The sequence below is a fragment of the Phalacrocorax aristotelis genome, chromosome 8, assembly GCF_949628215.1.
Source record: "Phalacrocorax aristotelis chromosome 8, bGulAri2.1, whole genome shotgun sequence".
NCBI classification, from domain to species: Eukaryota; Metazoa; Chordata; class Aves; order Suliformes; family Phalacrocoracidae; genus Phalacrocorax; species Phalacrocorax aristotelis.
In genome coordinates this window covers 1,610,392-1,631,413 of record NC_134283.1, presented here as the reverse complement: position 1 = coordinate 1,631,413, position 21,022 = coordinate 1,610,392, and the positions used below count along the sequence as shown (strand labels likewise).

Here is a 21,022-nt window from a genome sequence, read left to right as displayed (position 1 = left end):
GGGCCTAGCAACCGTTGCCAACGCGGGGTGTGTACGGCGCGCATGCGTAGAGAGGTGCGGGCCGCAAGGCGGTGATGCGCATGCGTTTAACGTCATGACGCATGCACGGTGCCGGTCATGGCGGAGGGGGGCTCGGCCGAGGGGGAGCTGGAGCCGCTGCGGCTGCGGCGGCTTCGTGGTGAGGGGTTCTTCGAAGTGCCGGCGGCCGACAGGGTGAGGGGCCGGGGCCGCGTGGGCCGACGGAACCGCGGCCTCGGGAGGGTGGCCGGGGTGGGCAGGGGGTCCCGGAGGCCTCAGGGCCAGAGGGGCGGGTAGGCCCGGGGTCTGCTGGGGAGGACGGCCGGTTCCCCCGGTTCCCCCTCGCCGGGGCGGGGGGTGCTGGGGGCGGGGAGGCCCCTCGGGGGCGGGCTGCCGGGGGCTGGGGCGGCTCAGGAGCCGCCGCGGCCTCCGCCGGTGCTCCTGCGGCGGTTTGGAAATGCAGGTTGGCTCCGTGACCACCGCAGAAGGACCCGGCGGAGAGCCCTCGCTTCGGGCGTCAGTCCCTGCCGGGGCCGTGCGTCCCTGGGAGGGTGGGCGAGAAAGAGCTGAGGGCTGCCCCAGGGCCGGCGCTCGCCTCTGACATGGCTCTTCGGTTCCAGCTGGGGAGATGCCGGAGCGTGAAGGAGTTCGAGAAGCTGAATCGCATCGGAGAAGGCACCTATGGCATAGTGTGTAAGTGTGGCACCGGCTGTGGCACCGGGCCTGGGGCAGAGCTGGTTCCCCGGTGGAAGGAGGCCTGCAGCCCTTCTGCCTGCATCCCAGCAGTGGGAGCGCCCTAGGCTGCTAGAGAGTGTCCAGAGGAGGCTGTGGAGTTGGGGAAGGGTTTAGAGGGGAAACCATACGAGGAGCGGCTGGAGTCCCTGGGTTTGTTCAGCTGGAGCAGAGGAGGCCGAGGGCAGCCCTCATGGCGCTCTGCAGCCCCCTCCCGAGGGCAGGAGGAGGGGCAGGGCTGGTCTCTTCTCTCTGGTGACCAACGCCAGGGCCCGAGGGAATGGCAGGGAGATGTGCCAGGGGAGGGTGAGGCTGGGCATTAGGAGAAGGTCCTTCCCCCCGAGGGTGGTGGAGCCCTGGCACAGGCTCCCCAGGGAGGCATCACGGCACCAGCCTGGCGATGTTCCAGAAGCACTTGGCCAAGGCCCTCAGAGACACGGTGTGAATTTGGGGTGTCCTGTGCAGGGACAGGAGCTGGGCTTGATGGCCCTTGTGGGTCCCCTTCCCACTCAGGGCATTCTGTTGTGATTCTGGCTATGGGGGGACTGAGGCTCATGGGAGGTTCATCAGCCCCAGCTCACAACAAAACCAGCGTTTGTCTCCTGAGTGTTTGTCCCTGAGTGTGTGGCCTCTGCTGCTCTTCCAGACCGGGCCCGGGACACCGTGACAGATGAGACCGTGGCACTGAAGAAGGTGCGGATGGACAACGAGAAAGATGGTAATGGTGGAGCCGGGGAGCTGCGGCAGGGGTGGCTCCGGGGGCAGCGGCCCTGCAGCACAGCTGTTGCTCTCCCCAGGAATGCCCATCAGCAGCCTGCGGGAGATCACCCTGCTCCTGCAGCTCCGGCACCCCAACATCGTGGAGCTGAAGGAGGTGGTTGTAGGGAACCATCTGGAGAGGTGAGAGTCTCCTCCCTTTGTCCTCGCCTCATCTCCTGCCCTCTCAGCCTTTCAGACCCATCTCGCTCCCCTAGGCCGCCTCTCATAGCGCAGGCAAGTGCTGGGGCACCAGAGTGGGGTCCCGGGGAGGCTCCTGACTGTGTCTTGTCTGTAACAGTATTTTCCTGGTGATGGGCTACTGCGAGCAGGACCTGGCCAGCCTCCTCGAGAACATGCAGACGCCTTTTTCAGAGGCTCAGGTAAAAGTTGGGCCAAGCTTTAGGCATGTTGCCCCTGAGAGGGTGCTGCCACTCCCACTGCAGCTGCCGGCATGGACTTTTTGATCCCTGGGCATCCTCAGCTGGGGAGCACCGGCTGAGCTGGGACCCCTGGGGAGCACGGGCTCCCACAAAACGCTCCAGGGACTTCCCTGGCTGGGTTTTCGACTGGAGCAAACTGGCAAAGAAACAAGATCTGGGAAAAAGTGTGCCCTAGGCAGCCTGGGACCCACTTCTGGGGGGGGATGTGGGGCCTGATGTGCTGCCAAGCAGTGACAAATGCGGCAGACTGCAGGGCGCCCGCGTGGGTGTAACCTCTGCGGGGGTTTGCCGGGCTGGCGCTGCTCTCCCAGAGGTTGGTGCTCCTGTCCTCTGTCTCCAGGTGAAGTGCATCATCCTGCAAGTCCTCAAGGGCTTGCAGTACCTTCATGAGAACTACATCATCCACAGGTGAGAGCACGAGGATGGACAGATGGGGTAGGAAGGGGATGTGGGCAGAAGGAAGTGTCCTCCTTTGCTGCCTGCTGTGGAATGAGGAGCACTGTGTGGGCGAACAGGTGGCCCTGTGTGGGAGCGCTGGCGGGGCAGGGATGCCATCGGGTCTTGGGATTTGCTTCTCCTCATGACGGCTCAGCTCTGGGGGGGCTCTGCAGCAGCCCACAGCTCTGGGGGAGCACAGGCCCAGGAGGAGCTGTGCCTGGAGGACGGTGCTGACCGGCCGCTCTCTGTGCCCTGGCAGGGACCTGAAGGTGTCCAACCTGCTCATGACTGACAAAGGCTGTGTGAAGATAGGTGAGCCCCTGGCAGCTGCGCAGCCAGCTGCCACCGCGTACGCACCCAAAGCTCCCCCTCCGTGCCGTGGGACGATCAGAGCAAGGAGCTTGCCTGTCTCCTCACCTCACGTCTCCTCTTACAGCCGATTTTGGACTGGCACGTACCTACGGGATGCCGCCGAAGCCAATGACCCCCAAAGTTGTGACGCTCTGGTGAGCGGCCGGTGGCGGGGGGCCGAGTCCTTGCGGTGCGGCGGTGGCTTCCTTCGCGCCAGCTCCACCGCGGTCCCCTTGAGCCGGTGCTGTCCCCTGCGCAGGTACCGCGCGCCTGAGCTGCTGCTGGGGATGACGACCCAGACCACCAGCATCGACATGTGGTAAGGAGAGGGCGGGAGGGGGCCGGGGGGGCCCCAAACCCACAGCGGGGGTTGATGGCAGGGCTCCTCCTGCCCCTGCTGACTCTTGGACATCTTCTGCTCTGCAGGGCTGTGGGCTGCATCCTTGCCGAGCTGCTGGCCCACAAGCCGCTGCTGCCAGGCACCTCTGAGATCCACCAGATCGACCTCATCGTGCAGCTCCTGGGGACGCCCAATGAAAACATCTGGCCGGTGAGAGCGAGCCCCTGCCTGCCGCCGGCTCTGCCCGCTCCCCCTGCCCCCGCCTCACGCTCCGTCCCCCTCAGGGTTTCTCCAAGCTGCCCCTGGTGAGTCAGTACACCCTGCGGAAGCAGCCTTACAACAACCTCAAGCACAAGTTCCCCTGGCTGTCAGAGGCTGGGCTGCGGCTGCTCAACTTCCTCTTCATGTACGATCCCAAGAAGCGGTAAGAGCCCTCAGCAAGGCCCTGGGGTGGGCAGGGGAGGAGGACACAGAATCATAGAATGCCCTGAGCGGGAAGGGGACCCACAAGGCTCACAAGCCCAGCCCGTGTCCCTGCACAGGACACCCCAAATTCACACCGTGTCTCTGAGGGCCTTGGCCAAGTGCTTCTGGAACATCGCCAGGCTGGTGCCATGATGCCTCCCTGGGGAGCCTGTTCCAGGGCTCCACCACCCTCGGGGGGAAGGACCTTCTCCTAATGCCCAGCCTCACCCTCCCCTGGCACATCTCCCTGCCATTCCCTCGGGCCCTGGCGTTGGTCACCAGAGAGCAGAGACCAGCCCTGCCCCTCCTCCTGCCCTCGGGAGGGAGCTGCAGAGCGCCATGGGGCTGCCCTCGGCCTCCTCTGCTCCAGCTGAACAAACCCAGGGACTCCAGCCATTCCTCGTATGGTTTCCCCTCTAAACCCTTCCCCAACTCCACAGCCCTCCTGGACACTCCAGTAGCTTTAATACCCTTAATGTCCTGTGGCACCCAACGCTGCCCACAGCGCTCGACATCGTGCCACCCACCCCCGTGGCAGGGCTGTCCCCAGGGTTGGGGGAGGTCAGCGCCTTCAGGGTCTGCCTGCCACGTTCCCTTGTCCCCACAGGGCGACAGCAAAAGACTGCCTGGAGAGCTCCTACTTCAAGGAGAAGCCCCTGCGTAAGTAAAGCCCCCCGGGGCGGGGCTGGGGTGCTCTGCACCCCGCTGACCCCCCCTCCCTGCCCCACAGCCTGCGAGCCGGAGCTGATGCCCACCTTCCCGCACCACCGCAACAAGCGTGCAGCCAGCACCAGTGCGGGGCCTGAGAGCCAGGCGAAGCGTGGCAAGCCCTGAGCCCCGTCCCGCAGGAGGAGGCGTGGCGTGCACCAGCCAGGGCGGCTCTCCTCAGCCGAAAAGCGCCAGCGCCGTGGGCTCCATCCCCTCCAGGACGGTGCCTGAATTCAATTCCCTGCACTGGTGTGGGGAACAGCCCGGCTGTGGTGGGGAGCACTGCAACCCCACCCCCCGCCCTGGAGCTGGGTGAGGGCAGCCCCGGGAGCTGCGGGCAGATTTCAGCCCTGCGCCTGCCTCCTCCCTGCAGTGGGGGCAATGAGAGATGGACCTGGGGAGAGGCCGGGGTGCTGGCAGGGCCAGCCCTGCCCCATGGGGGCCCTTGGCCGGGGCTGGCTGCATGGGGTGACCCCGACTTTGCAATCAATAAAAGTATCTGCCAGCAGCAGCAGCAGGGAGTGAATGGCCTCATTCTTTGGTTCCAGCTGGGCCGGGAGAAGCCGTGGTCCCCTCTGCTTCCCTCATGCCCTGAGGATGGGCCTGGGCTCTGCCTCTCAAAATGGGCCCTAAGGGGAGCCTGGCCCCGCTTTCCCAGGAGGTGAGAGCTGACGTTCCCCGCGTCAGGGCAGGAGCAGACCACCACACTGCGAGGCAGCCGCACTTTACTGAGATGCATTGAGCTGTTTACAGAGGGAGCGCTGGGGGCCGGAGCTGGGACTTGTCCTTGTGCGGTGGCGAAGCAGAGCATGGCACAGGCCCTGTTACCTCCCGGTGGAGCGAGTTCGGGGTGCCTTGGGCAGCAGGGTGGCTGTCCCCATCCCCCTCCAGCCGCAGGGGAGCAGCTCCACTATGCCCAGGGGCCAGAGCCGTCAGCTAGCAGCATGTCCACTTCTGTCCGCTGCAGCCAGAGCCGCTGCTGCCTCTCGCTGCGCAGCTCCTGCCCACGGTGGCGGCTGCGGCAGGCCTGCCCAGCCGCGCAGGCGCCGGCGTGGAGCTGCTGGCAGGTGGTGCAGCAGTAGGAAGGCAGCGTGCCCCGGCGCAGGCAGGAGTGCAGCTGGTAGCAGGGCAGCTCAGGGGCTTCTTGGGGTGGGGCGGCAGCAGGGGACAAATCCTGGGGCTCTCCTGGCCCTGGGGAGCTTCTGCTCCCCACAGCCATGGCGGAGAGTGGGCCACCGGCCCTGCTGCGCTCCTGCTCCAGGAAGAGGTGAGAGGAGGGGTCCAGATCAGGGTTGCTGGCAGAGGGCAGCGGCTCCTGCCTGCGCTCGCCATCGCTGCAACAGTCCCAGCCCCTCCTGGGCATGTCCTGAGCCCCCCGTGGGCTGCTGGGGTCCCTCCACGGTGCTGGGCGGGCTGCGTCCTCTCCCCCCACATCCCTGGGGCTGGTTGGCGTCTCCTGGTAGATATCCATGCTGTCAGCGCAGCCAGTGGCCGCCTCATGCTGCGTCCCCAGCCGCTGCAGCATCTCCACGCAGGCCTCCACGTCCCCGGCAAGCTGGCGTGCCTCCAGGAGGTCCTCAGCGCGCAGCCGGCGTGGCTGTAGCCGCAGCACCACCTCTGCCAGGATCTCACACTCCAGCCGGCAGGCGAAGAAGCCGCAGGCGGCAGCAGCCAGCTCGGGCCCGGGGAGCGGCCGGGCGATGGCCAGGCACTGTGGGTCACGCTGTTTGTAGCCCAGCCGGCCGAAACTCCGCACCAAGTCGGCTTCGGGGAGCGCTGGGCGCAGCAAGTGCACATAAGCCCCGGAGAAGGTCTGCAAGGAGAACGGGGCCACAATGGAGGTGTGCCGTCACCCCAACACAGCCCCCACTGCGGCCTGTGAGTCCTCACCTGGACAGTGCCAAACTCCTTGCGCCAGGGGAAGAGGTAGAGGTTGACGGCTGCCAGCTCCAGGAGGCGGAAGGCGCTGGCCAGACCCTGCAGTGCCAGCCCCGGATCGGGGCGGCCCCGCAGCCCCTGGGAGAGCAGGGCTGCAGCGTCGTCCTGCAGGGCCCCCAGCAGCGCTGGTTCCTGCCGCAGCCGCTGCCGCAGCCTCTCCCCGAAGGACGGGTCGGAGCAGGTGCCGGCGCGGCCCTGGCGGAACTCCCGCTCCAGGCAGCGCTGGTACTCCTGCCGCAGCGCCGAGCCCGCGCACATCCTGGGGGTGCGGCAGCGTCAGCCCCAGCCCCCAGCGCTGGCCCCAATACCAGCCCCCGGTACCCAACGCTGACCCCTCCCCAGCGCCAACACCCAACACCCAAAGCCAACACCCAACGCTGACCCCCCCCAACACCGACCCCAACACCCAACTCTGACACCCAACACCCGAAGCCAACGCCCACCCCGACCCCCAACACCTCCTTCCCCCCCTCCGCACCTGCCGGCCAGGCCCGGCCCCGCGCTCCGCTCAGGCTCCCCTTCCGCTTCCGGCGCCACGCCCACCGCCACGGTGACGCCATGCAGAGGGGCGTTACCCACCCCGCTGCTCCGCCCCAGTAGGCGGGGCTTTAACCCGGCGCCCACAGCGCCCCCTGGGGGCCGGGCGGACGAGGAGCACCGGCAGCGCTCCCGGGGTGGGACGCGGATCCCTGAGACCCCTCGGGACCCCCCACCCCGCCCCGGTCACCCCCTCTCCCCCCCCGAGAGGGGGCGCAGCACCTGCCCCCGGGGGGTCCTGAAGAGCGTCCCCCGCCGTGGCCGCTCACTGCAGGGACTCCAGGTAGGACAGCGCGCTCTGCAGCGAGGTCAGGCAGTACCCCTCCTCCCCGATCAGGTACCTGCAAGGCACGCCGTCACCGCCACCGCCACGGCCACCGGGACACCGCCACGGCCGCCGCATCGCAGCCCTGCGCCCGCAGCGCCTGCCAGGCTCCCCTCCAGCACCCCGTCCCCGAGTGCCTACCCCTCGTGGATGAACTCCTCCAGGGCAGCGCACTCGGAGAGCAGCTGGGGCAGCCCCGTCTGCAGCACCACGTAGGACAGGATGGGCAGCAGGTCGTCCGCCCCACTGCCGCCAACGGGAACCATGAGACCCACAGGGAATGGGAACCGTCAGCCCCACCGGCAACAACAGGAACCATCAGCCCCACCAGCAACAAGAAACAGTGGCCCCAACACCCCACCAGCAATGGGAACCCCCAGCCCCACATCACCCCGAGCGTCCCGCTCCCTGCCACGGCCCCGGCTCTGCTCTGCCCCGCCCCCCCGCCGCCCCCCACACTCACATGGCAGCAGAGGCGGGGGTCCGGCCATCCCGAGCACCGCAGTACTCCTCGGCGCACTCGCAGATGCCGCGCAGGGCTCGCACTGCAGCACAGAGCGGGTGCTGAGGGTCACCCTGCCAGCCCCCCCGGATCCCACCCCGTCAGCCCAGACCCCCGGCCCCGCACCGATGCACTCCAGCTTCCGGCGGGGACAGGTCTCCAGCGGGATGAGGCGCAGGGCCTCGACAGCGGAGCTGTACGCGGAGCGGCCGGGGGCCGGGGGGAAGAGCCGGGAGGACAGCCCCATGTCGGCAGGGCCAGCGTGCCGGTGCCGCTCCATGCTCCGGGCCAGGGCCGCCTCACGGGGCCGGTGGACGCTCCTGCGGGCAGAGAGGCAAGGGGCTGCTAGGGACGGGGATGGGGGGCCACGGGGGGCCCAGCCCTGGGGGTGTGGTACCTGTAGAGAGCCAGCAGCGGGGCCCACAGTGGGGGGAAGAAAGCCTCCTCCAGGCAGGCCAGGCACTGGTCCTTGCCAGCAGCGGTGTTGAGCCCCTCGAAGGCCAGCAGCGTCAGGGACAGCAGCCTGTCTGGGAAGAGCCGAGTTACGCAGCACGCTCGGCAGGCGCCCGCAAGGTCCCCCAGTCCTCCCCATCCTGCACCCTGAGTTCACCCCAGCTAAAAAAATGGGGTGCAGGGGTCCCCCTACTCCCCCAGAGAGCCCATCGTTGGGGAGAGCCCCCCGACCCCAGCAGCCGTCCCTCACCGATGGCGTTGTGGATGTCCCGCACGATGCCCTTCAGCTGCTCCGGCAGCGCCGTCTCCTGCCGGTGGCCGGCCAGGGGCTCCCCGGGGGTCCAACCCTCGGGCGAGGCCAGGAATCGCTCCAGGTCCTCGAAGGAGCTCTCCCGGGGGGTCTGGGGGGCAGCTGCCGGCCCCAGCCAGCCACCCTCTGCCCTTGGGGTGCCGGGGCCGCCATCAGCAAGAGGCGTGCTGGACAGGCTGTGCCGCAGCCCGGCCGGGCCATGCTCCGGCACCGAGAACATGCAGTGGAGGCTGCGGGAGGCTCGGAGCCGGCGTCCCCCCGGCTCGGCAGGCAGCGAGCCCCCTGCATCCAGCGAGAGGAAGGAGAGGCCAGTGGGGGAGGCGGGAGTGGCGTCGGCAGCGCTCTGGCTGACGGCCGGGTAGAGGCGGGCGTACACTGCACACTGCAGCTGCCGCAGGAGCCGGGCGATGGGGTGCTCAGGGAAGCTGGCAGCATTGAGAGGGGGTGGGCACGGGGCACTGGTAAGCAGCCGTGGCCCCCCTCACTCCAAGCAGGGCCCTTTCCCGCCCCAGCGCTTACCTGAGGAGGGAGGAGAAGAGCCCCGACACCAGGGAGAGGTCTGCCGGGCTCCGCTTCAGCCTGGCTTTCCACTGCCTCGGCCAGTCCTGGGGAGCATCCGTGGCCGGTCAGTGGCAATGGCACGGCACCCTGCCTGCCCGGTGCCTGGGGACAGCACACCACCCTGCCCCAGCAGCACCCAGGGGTGTCAAGGCCTCCATCCCCACAGCACCCGAGGACGGCATGCATCCCGCACCCACGGCACGGTCCTCTGTCCCCATGGCAGCTGCCTCCGGTGCATACTCACGTGATCCTGCTCGTACTCGAGGATGGCAGCGTAGAGGGCTCTCTGCTCCTGCTCCTCGGGGGTGAGGGCCACGCTGCTGGAGAATCTCCTGGAGTGCAACGGTCCCGGGTGAGGGCACCTGCCAGGGTAGCCCTGCGCCCCTGGGGTCCCCGCTGTGACATTCCCGCTCACCTGTTGGCAGCCTCCTGCAGCCGCAGCCGCCGCTCCTCCATTTTCCGCTGCAGCTGAGCCATGTCAGGGTTAAGGCTCTGGAGTCCTCACTGCCGCGGCACCCAGCCAGCACCACTCACCCACCCCCCCGGCACAACCCCCTGCTCTGGCAGAGGATCACAGGATCCAGGAGCTGGGATCAGCCCTTCTCCCACCTCCACCCCCCCGATCAGCCGGCAGCGGGACCCCAAAGCCTGCATGGGATCGGTGCAGCCCAGGGACAGGGCACAGAGCCTGCGGCGGTGTGTGGGGCTGGGCGGTGTGGGGCGAGGTGCGGGCTGAGGCTCTGCCCTTGCCGGGAAGGATACAGTCTCCTCCCGGGCCTTGGCGATCACCAGGTTCTCCATCATCTGCCGCTGCAGGGACAGCGTCTGTGGAGCAGGTGGTGCATTGGGGATGCCGGCCCAAAGCCCACGCCACCAGCATGGCAGGCACAGAGCAGGGGGTCCCCCAGGCACTGCAGGGACCCTCTCCCCTCCCAGCCTGCCAGCAGCAGCCCTCCTGCCCCGGGGGGCTCCCCACTTGCCAGGGAGGTCTTCTGCAGGGCCTGGCTGGGGTTCAGCCGCGCCACCCGCGCCTCGTAGGCAGCCTTCAGCTTCTGGTTCTGCAGAGAGGCCTCCTCCAGCGGCGTCAGCTCCCTGCCGGGGACCAGTCCTCAGCGCCCACCGCAGGGCATGGTGACATGACCCGGGGCCCCCACCGGGGACCCCAGCAGAGCAGGACAGGTGCCAGCCCCCCGTGTCAAGCCCACGTACTTCCGTGCACTCTGCGCCTCGGCGATCTGCAGCTTCTGGAAGATCTCTGGCGGTAGGAACGGGGAGAGCTTCCCCCCCTCGTCCGAGAAGACCCGACGGTGCCTGGGGAGGGGGGCAGGGCCCCCGCTCTGCTCCTGCGCCGCCGGTTTCGCCTGGGCTGTCCCTGGGGAGGGAAGGACGGGTCAGCTGCCCCCCACCGCCAGCCTGGCCCCCGGGTGGGTGCCCAGCTCCCCAGAGCAGGACTCCACACCCCCTCACTCACCCAGTGCTGCCGCAATGGACTTGACCCTCTCCAGGCACTGCTCCGCGAGCTTCAGCATCTTCGGGGTGTCGGGGGCGACCCCGTCGCTCCCGTCTGCGGGGAAGGGCAGGGTGTCGGGGTCACCCGCAGGACTCCTACTGCCGGTGCCCACCGACCACGGTGGGGCCCTGGGGAGCGGGGAGGGGGCCCGGGGAGCCGCCGAGGGCACGGGCGGGGGTCCTGCCCTACCCGTCCCTGCTGCCTCCTCCTGCAGGGCCTGGGCGATGAAGGCGATGCTCTTCAGGTACTCCACGTAGGCCTCCTGCCAGAGAGTGGGGTCTCAGCCGCTGACCCCCCTGTACCCCCAGGCGTCCTGGGATGGGGGGGGCGCAGCCCCGGTGAGACCCCCGGGCCCTACGGGGGGGATAGGACTGGGCCCTTCCCCGGGGGCGGCGGGGCGGAGGGCGGCCCCCAGACCCCGCAGTGTCCCCCGCGGCCTCGGTGGGACCCCGGCCTTCCCGTTGCCCTCGGGGCCGGGGCGGGGGGTCGCGGGGACCCCCGAAGGGGAAGCCGAGCACGGGGGTGCGGGGTGAGGCCCGGGGGGCTCCCGCTCCGCGCTCACCCGCGGCCGCCCGGCGCTGTCCATCTCCAGGGCGCCGCTCGCCGCCCTCATGGCGGTCTGCAGGGCCCGGCCCGCTCCGGCGCCCCAGGGCCCCCCGGGGCCGCCGCCGGCGCCGCCGCCGCTCGCCGCGGCCATGGCGGCGGCCGCCGCCCGGAACGTTGCGACAGGGCCACGGCGTCGGGGGAGGACGGAGCGGGGCGGACCGGCGGCGGGGGTCCTCCGGCCGGCAGGGGGCGCTGCGTCGCGGCGGGCGGGGCGGGCCGGGCCGGGCCCGCGGCGGCGGCGGCGGCGGCGATGAAGCGCGATCGGCGCGGCCGGTTCCTGGCGGCCGCGGGCGGCCCTGGCGCGGCGGCGTCCCCCGAGCCCCGGCGGCGGCCCGGTACGGCGGCCCGCGGCGGCACCGAGGCGGCGACGGCGGCGGTGCAGCCCGAACCCCCCGCGGGGTGGGCCCCGGCCAACGCCGCCGGCTGGACGCGGCCCGCCGGCCTCGGCGGGGCCCCGGAGGCAGGTGAGGCCCGGGCGGGGCGGGGCGGGCCCGGAGGGGCCGGGCCGGGCGGGTAGGCCGAGGCAGCGGCCCCGGGAAGCACCGAGGCGGGGAGGGGGCACCGGGGAGACCCCACGGCCCGGCCGCTCGGAGCTCCCCGGGTGTCCCCGCCCGCCGAGGGGGGTTGCGGGGGTCCCGGCGGGCGGGTGCCACCCCCCACACCGCTAAGGGGGTTCCCCACTCTTCCCGCCGCTCCCGAGGCTCCGTGCCACCGGCGGGCACCGGGTGGCGGGTCTGCCCCGTGCTGGGGCCCGTGTTCCCTCATCTGTGGTGAGGGGCTTCACCTCCGGCGGGCCGGGGTCCCAGTGCCGGTCAGCAGCGAGGTGAGGAGGGGTGTGGGGGTCCATAGCGGGGGGAACCCCCGGGAGAGCGGCGGGGAGCTGACCCTCCGCGGTGCCCCGCCGTTGTCCGGCCCCGGTTTGGAGGCGGCCGACAGCCAAAGGCTCCGCCGGCGGTGGCGGCTGGTGGCAGGAGATACGTGTTGTCGTCACCAAACGAGTCAAAGTTGGGTGTGTGAAGACAAACCGCCGACAGCGGAGGAAGCCATCGGGCGGTGGCGACGCCTGCAACACCTCTGGGACAGTGCCTGGGACGGGCACCCCCGTCCTGCCCGCCAAAACGCTCGCCCGGGGCTCGGCGGCATGGCCCCGCGGCTCTTCGGCATGCAACGGGGCCCCGGATCGCTCCAAAGGCTGTTTGCGGCTCTCGGGGGCTGCGGGCAGGGCCCCGCTCCCTCCCCATCCCCGGGAAGGCGGGATGGAGGGCCAGAGCCCAGCTGTGTTGGGTCAGCGCCGGGATGAGGCTGTGCCGGGACCAGCACAGTCAGGGCACGGCGGAGGGACGGAGCCGTGCTCCACAGCGCAGGGATGCCGCAGGACGGAGGCAGCCGCGGCGGGAGAGTGGCTGCGGGCAGTGAACCGGGAGCAGGAGGGATGCTTTGCGTCCTGCTCTGGGCCGACCTTGCTCCCCACTCAGGAGCTGTGGCAGCTCCACGTCCCCGGCTCCCTGCCCCTCACCGGGGCACCGTTGGGGTGGCTGAGGGATGGCTGGCCTCAGAGGAGGCTGTGAGAGCCGGGATGGCTCAGGCTCACAGAGGCTGTGGGACGCGACCGCCGGCTATAAATACTTTAGAGATAAACGCTGGGGAGGGAGAGCTACTACTTAAGCCAAGGGCATGTTGGCAAAGGCACAAAAGTGCGCGAACAAGTCCCAGGAACGCCGTGGCCGGGAGGAGGTTCCTCCACTGTGGCAACTGGGCCAGAAAGGCTGGGGTTTTTAGCATTTGTTGTGGTGCGGCGCCCTGATCTGCGGGGGGTCATGGGGAAGGTCTCTTCCTGGCCGGCAGGGCATCGGAGGCAGCCGCCTGGCTTGGATCAAGGGAAGGGGAACATCTTCCAGCGCGCTGGTGCCTTCAGGCCGTAGCCAGCTGCCGCGCTCTGGCGGCAGGCACCCAGCGCCTGCGTTCGGTTCTTCTCTGGCAGGAATTGGCAGAGCCTTGAGCACCGGGTATTGTCGCCTCTGCCATGGGAAGTTCTCCTCCAGGAGCCTGCGCAATGCTTTCGGGAAGGTGCCTGTGATGGGGGAGAACTCAGAGAAGCAGCGCCGCGTGGATCAGGTCTTCTTCACCGACTTCCAGCGGCTGGTCGGCGTGGCGGTGCGGCAGGACCCCGCGCTCCCCCAGTTCGTCTGCAAGAAATGCCATGCCCAGTTCTACAAATGCCGCAGCGTCCTCAGGACCTTTATCCAGAGGGTGAATGCGTCTCCCACGGGCCACGTAAAGTCGAAAGGAAAGTATGTTGTATTTCTCTCTTCATGGGAGTAGGAAATGGCCGCGTGTCGGCGCGTGGTCCCTCCGTAACCCTCGAGGCTCCACCGTGCTGTTCTGGCTTTTGCAGGAGCGGCGTGGCCCAGGCCCAGCCGGGCGCAGAAGGAGGTGCCTCCTGTCTGGGTGAGTGCCTGCTCCCGCAGCTGCTTTCCTTTTCTTTCTGTGGTACCACCAACGGAGGGCTGGGGTTTACGGGTGTGGAAGAATGGTGGTCCCTGCGCCCCACGGCACGGCCGTGCCCCACTCAGGCTGGTCACAGTCCCACCTCTAGTCCCCTGGGAGGGTACTCACTGGCACCGGCCTCCCTGAGCCGAGCTCAATGGGTGCAGGCCATCATTAGGGGGTATGAAGAGCAGGCAGAGGGGATTTGGGTGGCAGCAATGGGCCTGCTGGGGACGCTAGGGACAATCAGAAATATGTTTTTGGCTGTAAAATTAACAATATTGGCAGCCAATGGGACTGCCCTCAGGGGTGAGCGATGCCTCTAGGGTGTCTCCCACCTGCCTTCTGACACAGAGGGGTCCGGTGCCCTCCCTGGGGGGAGCAGGTCCCCGCCCTCCCTCCCCGCGGCCAGCCACACCCGTCGCTGGCCCAGGGGACTGACGGTGTGCGTGCATTGCCTCTCCCCTCCGACAGTCGACCTGATCACCTCGAGCCCGCAGTGCCTGCACAGCCTGGTGACGTGGACGCACGCGCACGCCGGGAGCTGCCCGTCGGTGCCCAGCCTGCAGAGCGTGCTCTCCTCCGAGTACTGCGGCATCATCCGCGCCGTCTGGGGCTGCGGGGACGGGCACGACTACGTCATGGATACGGATTCGGACTGTAGCACGGTGCTGGTCGACAACGCCTTGTCTGTCAAACGGGAGTGGAACAAGAGCACGGCGCAGCGCTTGACTGACAATGGGGCAGGGGCAGACAATGCTGAGGCTGTTCCTGCTCCCAAACCCCAGCACGCTCCAGCAAGGACAACTCCTTGCCAGCAGCCCGCAAACAAAGGGACCACGTCGGTGCCGCTGAACGTGGAGGAAGAGCCACCGCAGAACAGGGATTCATCTCACTCGCAACTGGACGGCACGGCCTCCTTACAGGAGAAAGCCCTGCCGCAGCCCGTGTCGCCACTGGGCAGTGCCGCAGGTATGGGATTTGCCTTCCGACCGACCTCCAGGGAAGGGCAGAGAGGTGGCGAGCTGGCCCCGGGAGCAATGGTGGGGCTGGGCCCCCCACGGGCGGCTGCTGATCCTCAGGCAGGACGCAGAGCCCAGCCGGGGAGCACAGGTTACCCAGAGAGCCGCCTCTGATTGGGGACAAGGGAAGGGGGAACCTGGGTTCGGCCGACCACGCCGCGCACAAGGAGCCAGTCTCCTCGCTGCGTGCTTTATATCCCACTCCCATCAAGGGGCCGAGGTTTGGCTGTTCCGTAGCAGGCTGCGCCTGGCTGGCCAGACCCCGCTCCTTGCTCTTGCAGGGGGACGTGTGTCTGTGACACGGCACAGAATGGTTGCTGGTTCTCCAGCACCACCTTTGCCAGGTGTTTCTGCTCAGTCCCAACCCCGCCCATGTGCCAGCAAGGAGGGGTTTCCCCTGCCATGGCTGTGGGTGATGCCGAACAGCCGGAGCCCCTTCCGTCCGCAAAGGGAGGTTTGCCGGGCTGGATCGCTGGTGGCTTAATGTGGGTTTACTGCTGAGCTCCCCCAAATGCCACTTCCAGAAGAGAGGATTTAACCCCGATCTTGAGTTACAGAAGTTGGGCTGCGTTTAGCTCTGACGGCTGTGGGAGGTGTCCGCTGCTGGAAAGAGGAATGGCAGCAGGGACTCCCCCGGGGACGAGTCTTTCAGTTACGGAGCGGGCATCACTGGGGAAACCAAAAGATGCTCATGGGAACTGCAGGGTAAAGGCTCTCCTGTCCCTGGGGCGCAGGGAGAGCGGTCTCCGAGCACGAGAGACACGGAGTTCGTTTAAATAATCATTAACTTTTCACGGAGCACATATTTTCACGCGGTACGAGCCACCATGAGCAGACCCGGAGTGGTCGGCTGCTCCTCAGCAGCTGTCTCCGCCGGCTTGTTTTTTTGCTGCTTTTCCTTGTAACGCACCGTGTTCTCCTTCATTCCCTAGGACAGTTGAGTGGGAAGCAGGTTGTGTCTGCAACGTCGGATGAGCGGGTAAAAGACGAGTTCAGTGACCTTTCTGAGGGGTGAGAGAAGAGTGGGTTTAAAATAGCCTAAATGTCTTCTTTGCGAGTATGAAATGACCCGCCTCGGAGAGCTCTTTCTCCACGAGCGACCCGGCCCTCGCGGCCCCTCGGAACCGGCGTCGGAGGCGCCGAGCGGTGGTTCTGCAGCGGCTGTGACGAAGCTCGCGCCGCTGACACGCTGAACTCCCCTCGCTGCCTCTGCTGCAGGGCTGGGGGGGGATTTGCACGGCGGCACGTGTGTTTGCACACGCGTGTGCTCTCTGATGGCTCTCCTCCGTTCAGGGACCCTCTGCCGCGGGGCAGGAACGGCGCAGGGGGCGGCGGAGGCGCTGCTCCAGCCCCTCACTGGGGCAGGCAGCTCCGGCCTCGCCTGGGAGCGATTCCTCCTTCACGGCAGCTCCGGGCTGGGGCTCCAGAGGAGCGGGTGGTGCGGGAATGCAGGCAAGGGGTGGCATCGGAGGAATCACCCCATTTGCTCACGGGGAGAGCGATTAAATGGGAAGCGGGAGTGGGAGGGTTGCTGGCAGCTTAGCAGTCTTTCTGGTCAAAGGTTTGGCTAAATCCTTCAAACATAGGTATTTAAAGTGAGACTCATAAATAACTGATAATTGGCTCTAGTCATTCAGAGTCTAAAGTACCCAGTGGCTGAGCGCAGACTTATTTCAGTGCATCAGCTACGGCCATCGCATTAGAAGAGCCACAAACCATTTGTTGCCCATTTCTTGGCTTCAGAATTAATTGCTTCTTCTAGGGCTTAGGACTTAAAAGGAGGAAAAAGAAAAGCCCAGACCTCTGTGGCTGCTAGGCATGAGGAAATACAGAATGACCTGCAGCTTAATTAACCTGCGCCAGAGAACTATGCTACATGCTCGCTCTACAAAATTACTTTTCCCAGTATAGAACGCGGCGGCAGCGTCCCTCAACAAGGAATAAATCTTTTCAGTAACAGCCGTTTTCTTTGTTCTCCTGACAGTGGTTCGATTATCCTTACAGAGATCTAGTCCTAAAAGGACCTGATTTTGCTGTATTTGCTTGGGGAGATTACGGGGGAGGAGAACACGTGGAGCCTCGGCTGCCACGCCCTGGGGGAGATGGATGCGCTGGGAACGAAGAACACACATTGCTGCCGCTGCAGACGCTGGTGCTGAAGTGCCAGCCCGGTGCTGTGTGGGTAAAGGGCATCTTCTCTCTCTCAGGGACTTCTTGAGCGATGACGAAAACGAGAAGAGAAACGTGCAATCTTCAGATGACTCCTTCGAGCCTTACCCCGAAAAGAAGTAAGGGGCTCGCGGGGCGGTCAGCAGCGCGCTCTGCGGCTGCGTGGGAGGGCTGCCACCCACCTCCGCTTGTGCCAGGCCGGGCTCAGCTGGGCCGGCGCTTTACTTTATGGCCTCAGCTCTCTCCACCTCCCTGCCTGGAGGTCACGGCGCTGCCCCAGCACCTCTGTTCCCTGAGCTCCCCGTCCCTCACCCTCAGGCCCGGCACTAATCACCCCGGCGCAGGTGTACCCCTGCTTTGGCAGGTCAAGCTAAGCCATCGGCCCAGGTGTAACACCTGGGGACGGTTTAGGTGGGAGGACTAAAACTGAGTGTTAAACCGCTGTCCTTCTTCCTTGTTCTTTCTTGGAGGGTTTCTAGCAAGAAAAGTGACAGCAAAGAAGGAAAGAAGGCGGAAGAACCCAAAATAAGGAAGAAGCCGGGGCCTAAGCCAGGCTGGAAAAAAAAAATCAAATGTGAAAGGTAAGAAGGGGCAGGTGGGGGCCGGACGGCAGCCCCGCGCTCGGCACGCTGGCTGACGGCGGGCCTCTGCTTTGCAGGGAGGAGCTGCCTACCATTTACAAGTGTCCTTACCAGGGATGCACGGCCGTCTACAGAGGGGCAGATGGCATGAAGGTGAGTTTAGCAGTGTGCCCAGGTGGCCAAGGAGGCCACCAGCCCCCCGGGCTTGTGTCAGCACTGGTGTGGCCAGCAGGAGCCGGGCAGGGATGGGGCCCCTGTGCTCGGCTCTGGGGAGGCCCCACCTCGAATGCTGAGCTCAGGTTTGGGCCCCTCGGGACAAGAAGGCCCTGGAGGGGCTGGAGCGTGTCCAGAGAAGGGCAGCGGGGCTGGGGCAGGGTCTGGAGCACAAGTGTGCTGGGGGGCGGCTGAGGGGGCTGGGGGGGGTTTAGCCTGGAGAAGAGGGGGCTGAGGGGAGCCCTTCTCGCTCTCTGCAGCTGCCTGAGAGGGGCTGGAGTGAGGGGGGGGTCGGTCTCTGCTCCCAAGTCACCAGTGACAGGACAAGAGGGAACGGCCTCAGGCTGCGTCAGGGGAGGTTTAGGTTGGATATTAGGAAAAATGTCTTCCCTGCCAGAGGCGTCAGGCCCTGGCACAGGCTGCCCAGAGAGGTGGGGGAGTCACCGTCCCTCGGGGGGGGTTCAAACAAGGTGTAGATGTGGCACTTCAGGGCATGGTTTAGGAGACCTGGGGGTGTTGGGTTGGTGGTTGGACTTGAAGATTCTAAAGGTCTTTTCCAACCTTAGTGATGCTATGATTCAGGGTTTGCTCCTGTCTCAGACCTGTAGCTTTGAGAGTTCCAGAGCAGTTCCCACACAAGGAGAGGATCTGCGACAGCTTTAAGTCACTGCCTAGCTCCACAGGAGGCAGCAAGCAACTAATGAAGCAGTTGGAGACCTATTTCTGTGCTCCCCCTGTTCTGGAAGTCTGCCGCTGGCTCGGCAGCAGCCCTTGGAGCAAACTCCGCTGCGCCCTGTTAAAGCCCCTGCTGCCAGGCCTAGATTTGGGTGCAAGTCTCTGGTTTTTCACAGCGAAGCAGCGCTGATGGGGCTCTCGTTTATTGGGGGATCCGGGTTTTTCAGTGGGTGCAATGCAGCCCAGCGGTCAGAAGCTCCGTCCTTCTTTTACAGAAACACATCAAGGAGCATCACGAAGAGGTTCGGGAGAGGCCGTGTCCTCATCCTGGCTGCAACAAGGTGTTCATGATTGACCGGTACCTACAGCGTCACGTGAAGCTCATTCACACGGGTGAGTCCCAGCAGGATCCGCTCACACCAGGTGGCGGGTGTTACAAACACCCAGCAATTCATTGTGCAAGACTCCATGCGGGCTGTAGAACAGTCTGCCCCACCTGTAAAGCTGTACGAGGCCAGCAGGTGGGGGACGTGAGGCAGGGGGAGGACCTCATGGTCCACCAGTAAGCGTGTATGCATTTCCCATACTAAGAAATCAGCAGAATCGATGACTCTCTTCCCTTTTTCCATTGCAGAGGTACGTAATTATATCTGTGATGAATGCGGGCAGACCTTTAAGCAACGCAAACACCTCTCAGTCCACCAGATGCGGCACTCGGGAGCAAAGCCCCTCCAGTAAGTGCACACCAACCTGCTGTCGGTAGCTAAGACAAGGGGTGGAAGGGTTAGTGAAGCTCTGCTTAGCTCTCGCAGCCACTAGCCATAGTGCAGCTTAATGCTGTGGCACAAACCCTGCCTGTAGCTGTCCCTGTCCTGGCCCAATCCATCACTTTAATCACTGCATCGTTGTTCATCCAAAACGCGTGGTCCAGCTCCAGAGCTTCCCCTCGCTAGGCAAGTCTTACACCTCCTCCTGTTCCTCTTGCCCTTCAGCGTTCAGCAGGTGAATGCTCAGCGACGAGCTGCAGGCCTGAGGAGAATCGCGTTGCATGAGCTGGGGAGTTGTAGGAGATGCTGTGAGCAAGCGGCCCTGAGGCTGCGGGTGTCTTCTCGGGGACTTATTCCACCTGACAAAGAGCGAAGGCTGTGGCCGTGGCTTCAGGCTCGGTGCTAAGCCCCCGCTTTGCCTTGCAGGTGCGAAATCTGTGGTTTCCAGTGCAGGCAGCGAGCGTCGCTCAAGTACCACATGACCAAACACAAAGCTGAGACAGAGCTGGAGTTTGCCTGCGACCAGTGCGGGAAGCGCTTCGAGAAGGCCCACAACCTTAATGTCCACATGTCCATGGTGCACCCTCTGACCCAGACTCAGGACAAAGCCAAGCCACTGGAGCCAGAGCCCGTTCTCCTCCTAAATACTTCAGGGACTTCAGAAAGCCAGGCGGTAAAGCCAGAAGTGACTGCACAGCAGGAGCCCACCTGAGAGGGACAGGGCTGCTTTCCCAGGCCCGCCCTGTAGGAAGCACACGGCAGAGTGGAGATTTTTAATCTACGTTTTAGTCTCCCAAAGAACTCAGTGGAATTAGCTTCAGCTTGCTCAGAAAAAGCTTGTTATCATGCTGTGATTCTCCATGCTCACGTCTGATTCAGCAGTGTTGTACTAAGAGTCTGTCTAATCCCAGGGGAATGGATGTTCGGCAGCACCCCTTCGTGGTCCCCCTTCTCCCCACGCACACAGTTGTAGAGAGTTGGCCACCACCGATCCCTGCCTGCGCAAGCTGCTGCCTGTATGGAAGTGCCCTTGGGCAGCTGGAAGGGTACATAGGGCAGCGAAGCAACTTTAAGCAGACATTTTGGTTGGAAAAGGATAAAAATATGATTCCCAAAGCAAGTCTAAATTGAAATTTGTAACCTACTTTTTATTGTAACAAGAGCTTCATGGTTATGCTTGTAATAAATTATTTACAAAGTAATTTGAAAGAAAGAGCACTGCTGAGAAAGGTAGCACGGTGTCTGTCCCTTCAGCCGTAGCCAGGGCGTGCTGCTCAGCCTCCCCGCTGCTCAGAACAGGGCCAGCTCTGCATCCAGCTCCACAGCAGGCCTCGAGAAGTGCAGGAGGGTGGCTCCCAGCTCTGGGTCAAGCTCTTCGCACGCATCCAGTAGCTGGGGAGAGGGCAAGCAGCTGGTGTTAGACCTGCTCGTGCTGCCTCGAAGCGAGGCACAGCACCCCGCGATTGTTTTGCCACTTCCCATCAAAGTAGAGGTACAGGAGAGGGAAGCTGATGCAGAAATAACACCAGCTCCTGGCCAAGGCCGTGCTTGTGGGAAAGTTCAGCACCTGCCGCTTGGCTGTGCTTGATATTTCCCAAGACCAGGCATTAAGCAAGTGGCGGGAGCAAAGCTGCATAAGGGCAGCGGCTCCTGCTGCTGCGAGAGGGAGGATGTGGCCATAGCAGTGACTGAGCAGCAGATGTCTTCCCATGAGTTGGGGAGTGCGTTTTGGGGGGTGAAGCAGGCAGCACCAGTTCAGGATTGGTGCGGTAAGAAAGGCTACACGTGCTGGCACTGAGCAGCAGCAGTGTGCCGAGCACACACCCACTGGGAGAAGAGATTAAAAAACCCCACTAAACGCACCGGTTTTATGTTTCCAAAGCTCTGGGCAGGGCATCGTGGGATTGCATCGAGCAGGAACCGCCGGGCCGTGGAGATCAGCTCCAAGGGGTCCCCCTGGAGAACACGGAGGGGAGACACGGCCAAGGGCAATGTCATTGTGAGCTCAGTCCCTGCCTCCAAAAATGAGACAGGAGCCACCACACCGAGGGGCTGTTCACAGGTTAAGCAGGTCACTCGATCAGTGGCTGCAGTCGCCCTGAGCTCCTGTCCAAG

The 21,022-nt window shown here is 65.2% G+C and overlaps 5 protein-coding genes across 9 annotated transcripts in view; 2 read left to right on the top strand and 3 right to left on the bottom strand.

Annotated features, from left to right (window-relative positions):
- Positions 1-63: 63 nt before the first annotated feature.
- On the top strand, positions 64-4,765 carry CDK10 (cyclin dependent kinase 10). Of its 2 annotated transcripts, none has more exons than XM_075101121.1 (13): positions 64-213; positions 639-711; positions 1,397-1,468; positions 1,548-1,650; positions 1,808-1,889; positions 2,290-2,357; positions 2,647-2,699; positions 2,824-2,893; positions 2,998-3,057; positions 3,165-3,288; positions 3,363-3,502; positions 4,151-4,203; positions 4,274-4,765. In XM_075101121.1, exons 1-13 carry the CDS (start codon positions 118-120, stop codon positions 4,375-4,377), a joined length of 1,098 nt encoding a protein of 365 aa, XP_074957222.1. In that variant the 5' UTR covers positions 64-117; the 3' UTR covers positions 4,378-4,765. The 2 variants fall into 2 exon arrangements, with proteins under 2 accessions (XP_074957222.1, XP_074957223.1); XM_075101122.1 differs by having other exon boundaries at positions 80-178.
- A 194-nt stretch (positions 4,766-4,959) lies between these two features.
- On the bottom strand, positions 4,960-11,138 carry VPS9D1 (VPS9 domain containing 1). Of its 2 annotated transcripts, XM_075101105.1 has the most exons (17): positions 10,950-11,138; positions 10,577-10,649; positions 10,349-10,441; positions 10,087-10,249; positions 9,858-9,969; positions 9,640-9,702; positions 9,293-9,345; positions 9,122-9,209; positions 8,836-8,921; positions 8,257-8,741; positions 7,951-8,080; positions 7,680-7,873; positions 7,515-7,596; positions 7,193-7,297; positions 6,949-7,067; positions 6,142-6,448; positions 4,960-6,064 (listed from the first exon to the last, which is right to left on the bottom strand). In XM_075101105.1, exons 1-15 carry the CDS (start codon positions 11,082-11,084, stop codon positions 6,992-6,994), a joined length of 1,938 nt encoding a protein of 645 aa, XP_074957206.1. In that variant the 5' UTR covers positions 11,085-11,138; the 3' UTR covers positions 4,960-6,064; positions 6,142-6,448; positions 6,949-6,991. The 2 variants fall into 2 exon arrangements, with proteins under 2 accessions (XP_074957206.1, XP_074957207.1); XM_075101106.1 differs by lacking the exon at positions 8,257-8,741 and having other exon boundaries at positions 7,951-8,076; positions 10,950-11,137.
- SPATA2L (spermatogenesis associated 2 like) lies at positions 5,162-6,447 on the bottom strand. The gene is made up of 2 exons (XM_075101747.1): positions 6,142-6,447; positions 5,162-6,064 (listed from the first exon to the last, which is right to left on the bottom strand). The coding sequence occupies exons 1-2, from the start codon at positions 6,445-6,447 to the stop codon at positions 5,162-5,164; spliced, it is 1,209 nt and encodes a 402-aa protein (XP_074957848.1).
- A 66-nt stretch (positions 11,139-11,204) lies between the features above and the next one.
- ZNF276 (zinc finger protein 276) lies at positions 11,205-20,109 on the top strand. Its single transcript, XM_075101107.1, has 11 exons — positions 11,205-11,457; positions 12,975-13,284; positions 13,389-13,441; positions 13,955-14,452; positions 15,435-15,513; positions 16,710-16,790; positions 17,142-17,252; positions 17,330-17,405; positions 18,416-18,533; positions 18,775-18,874; positions 19,334-20,109. The coding sequence occupies exons 1-11, from the start codon at positions 11,244-11,246 to the stop codon at positions 19,617-19,619; spliced, it is 1,926 nt and encodes a 641-aa protein (XP_074957208.1). The 5' UTR covers positions 11,205-11,243; the 3' UTR covers positions 19,620-20,109.
- The window catches only part of FANCA (FA complementation group A), a 36,799-nt gene continuing 35,811 nt past the window's right edge, over positions 20,035-21,022 (bottom strand). For 2 of the 3 annotated variants that reach the window (XR_012661947.1, XM_075101096.1), the window contains exons 42-43: positions 20,771-20,863; positions 20,035-20,299 (exon numbers count right to left, since the gene is read on the bottom strand). Coding sequence is in view for 1 of the 3 variants with exons in the window: in XM_075101096.1 (XP_074957197.1) it covers positions 20,198-20,299; positions 20,771-20,863 (195 nt within the window). In the remaining 2 variants the exon portion in view is untranslated. Of the gene's footprint in view, positions 20,300-20,770; positions 20,864-21,022 lie in introns of those variants that run through there. The other variant, XM_075101097.1, reaches the window with a different exon arrangement.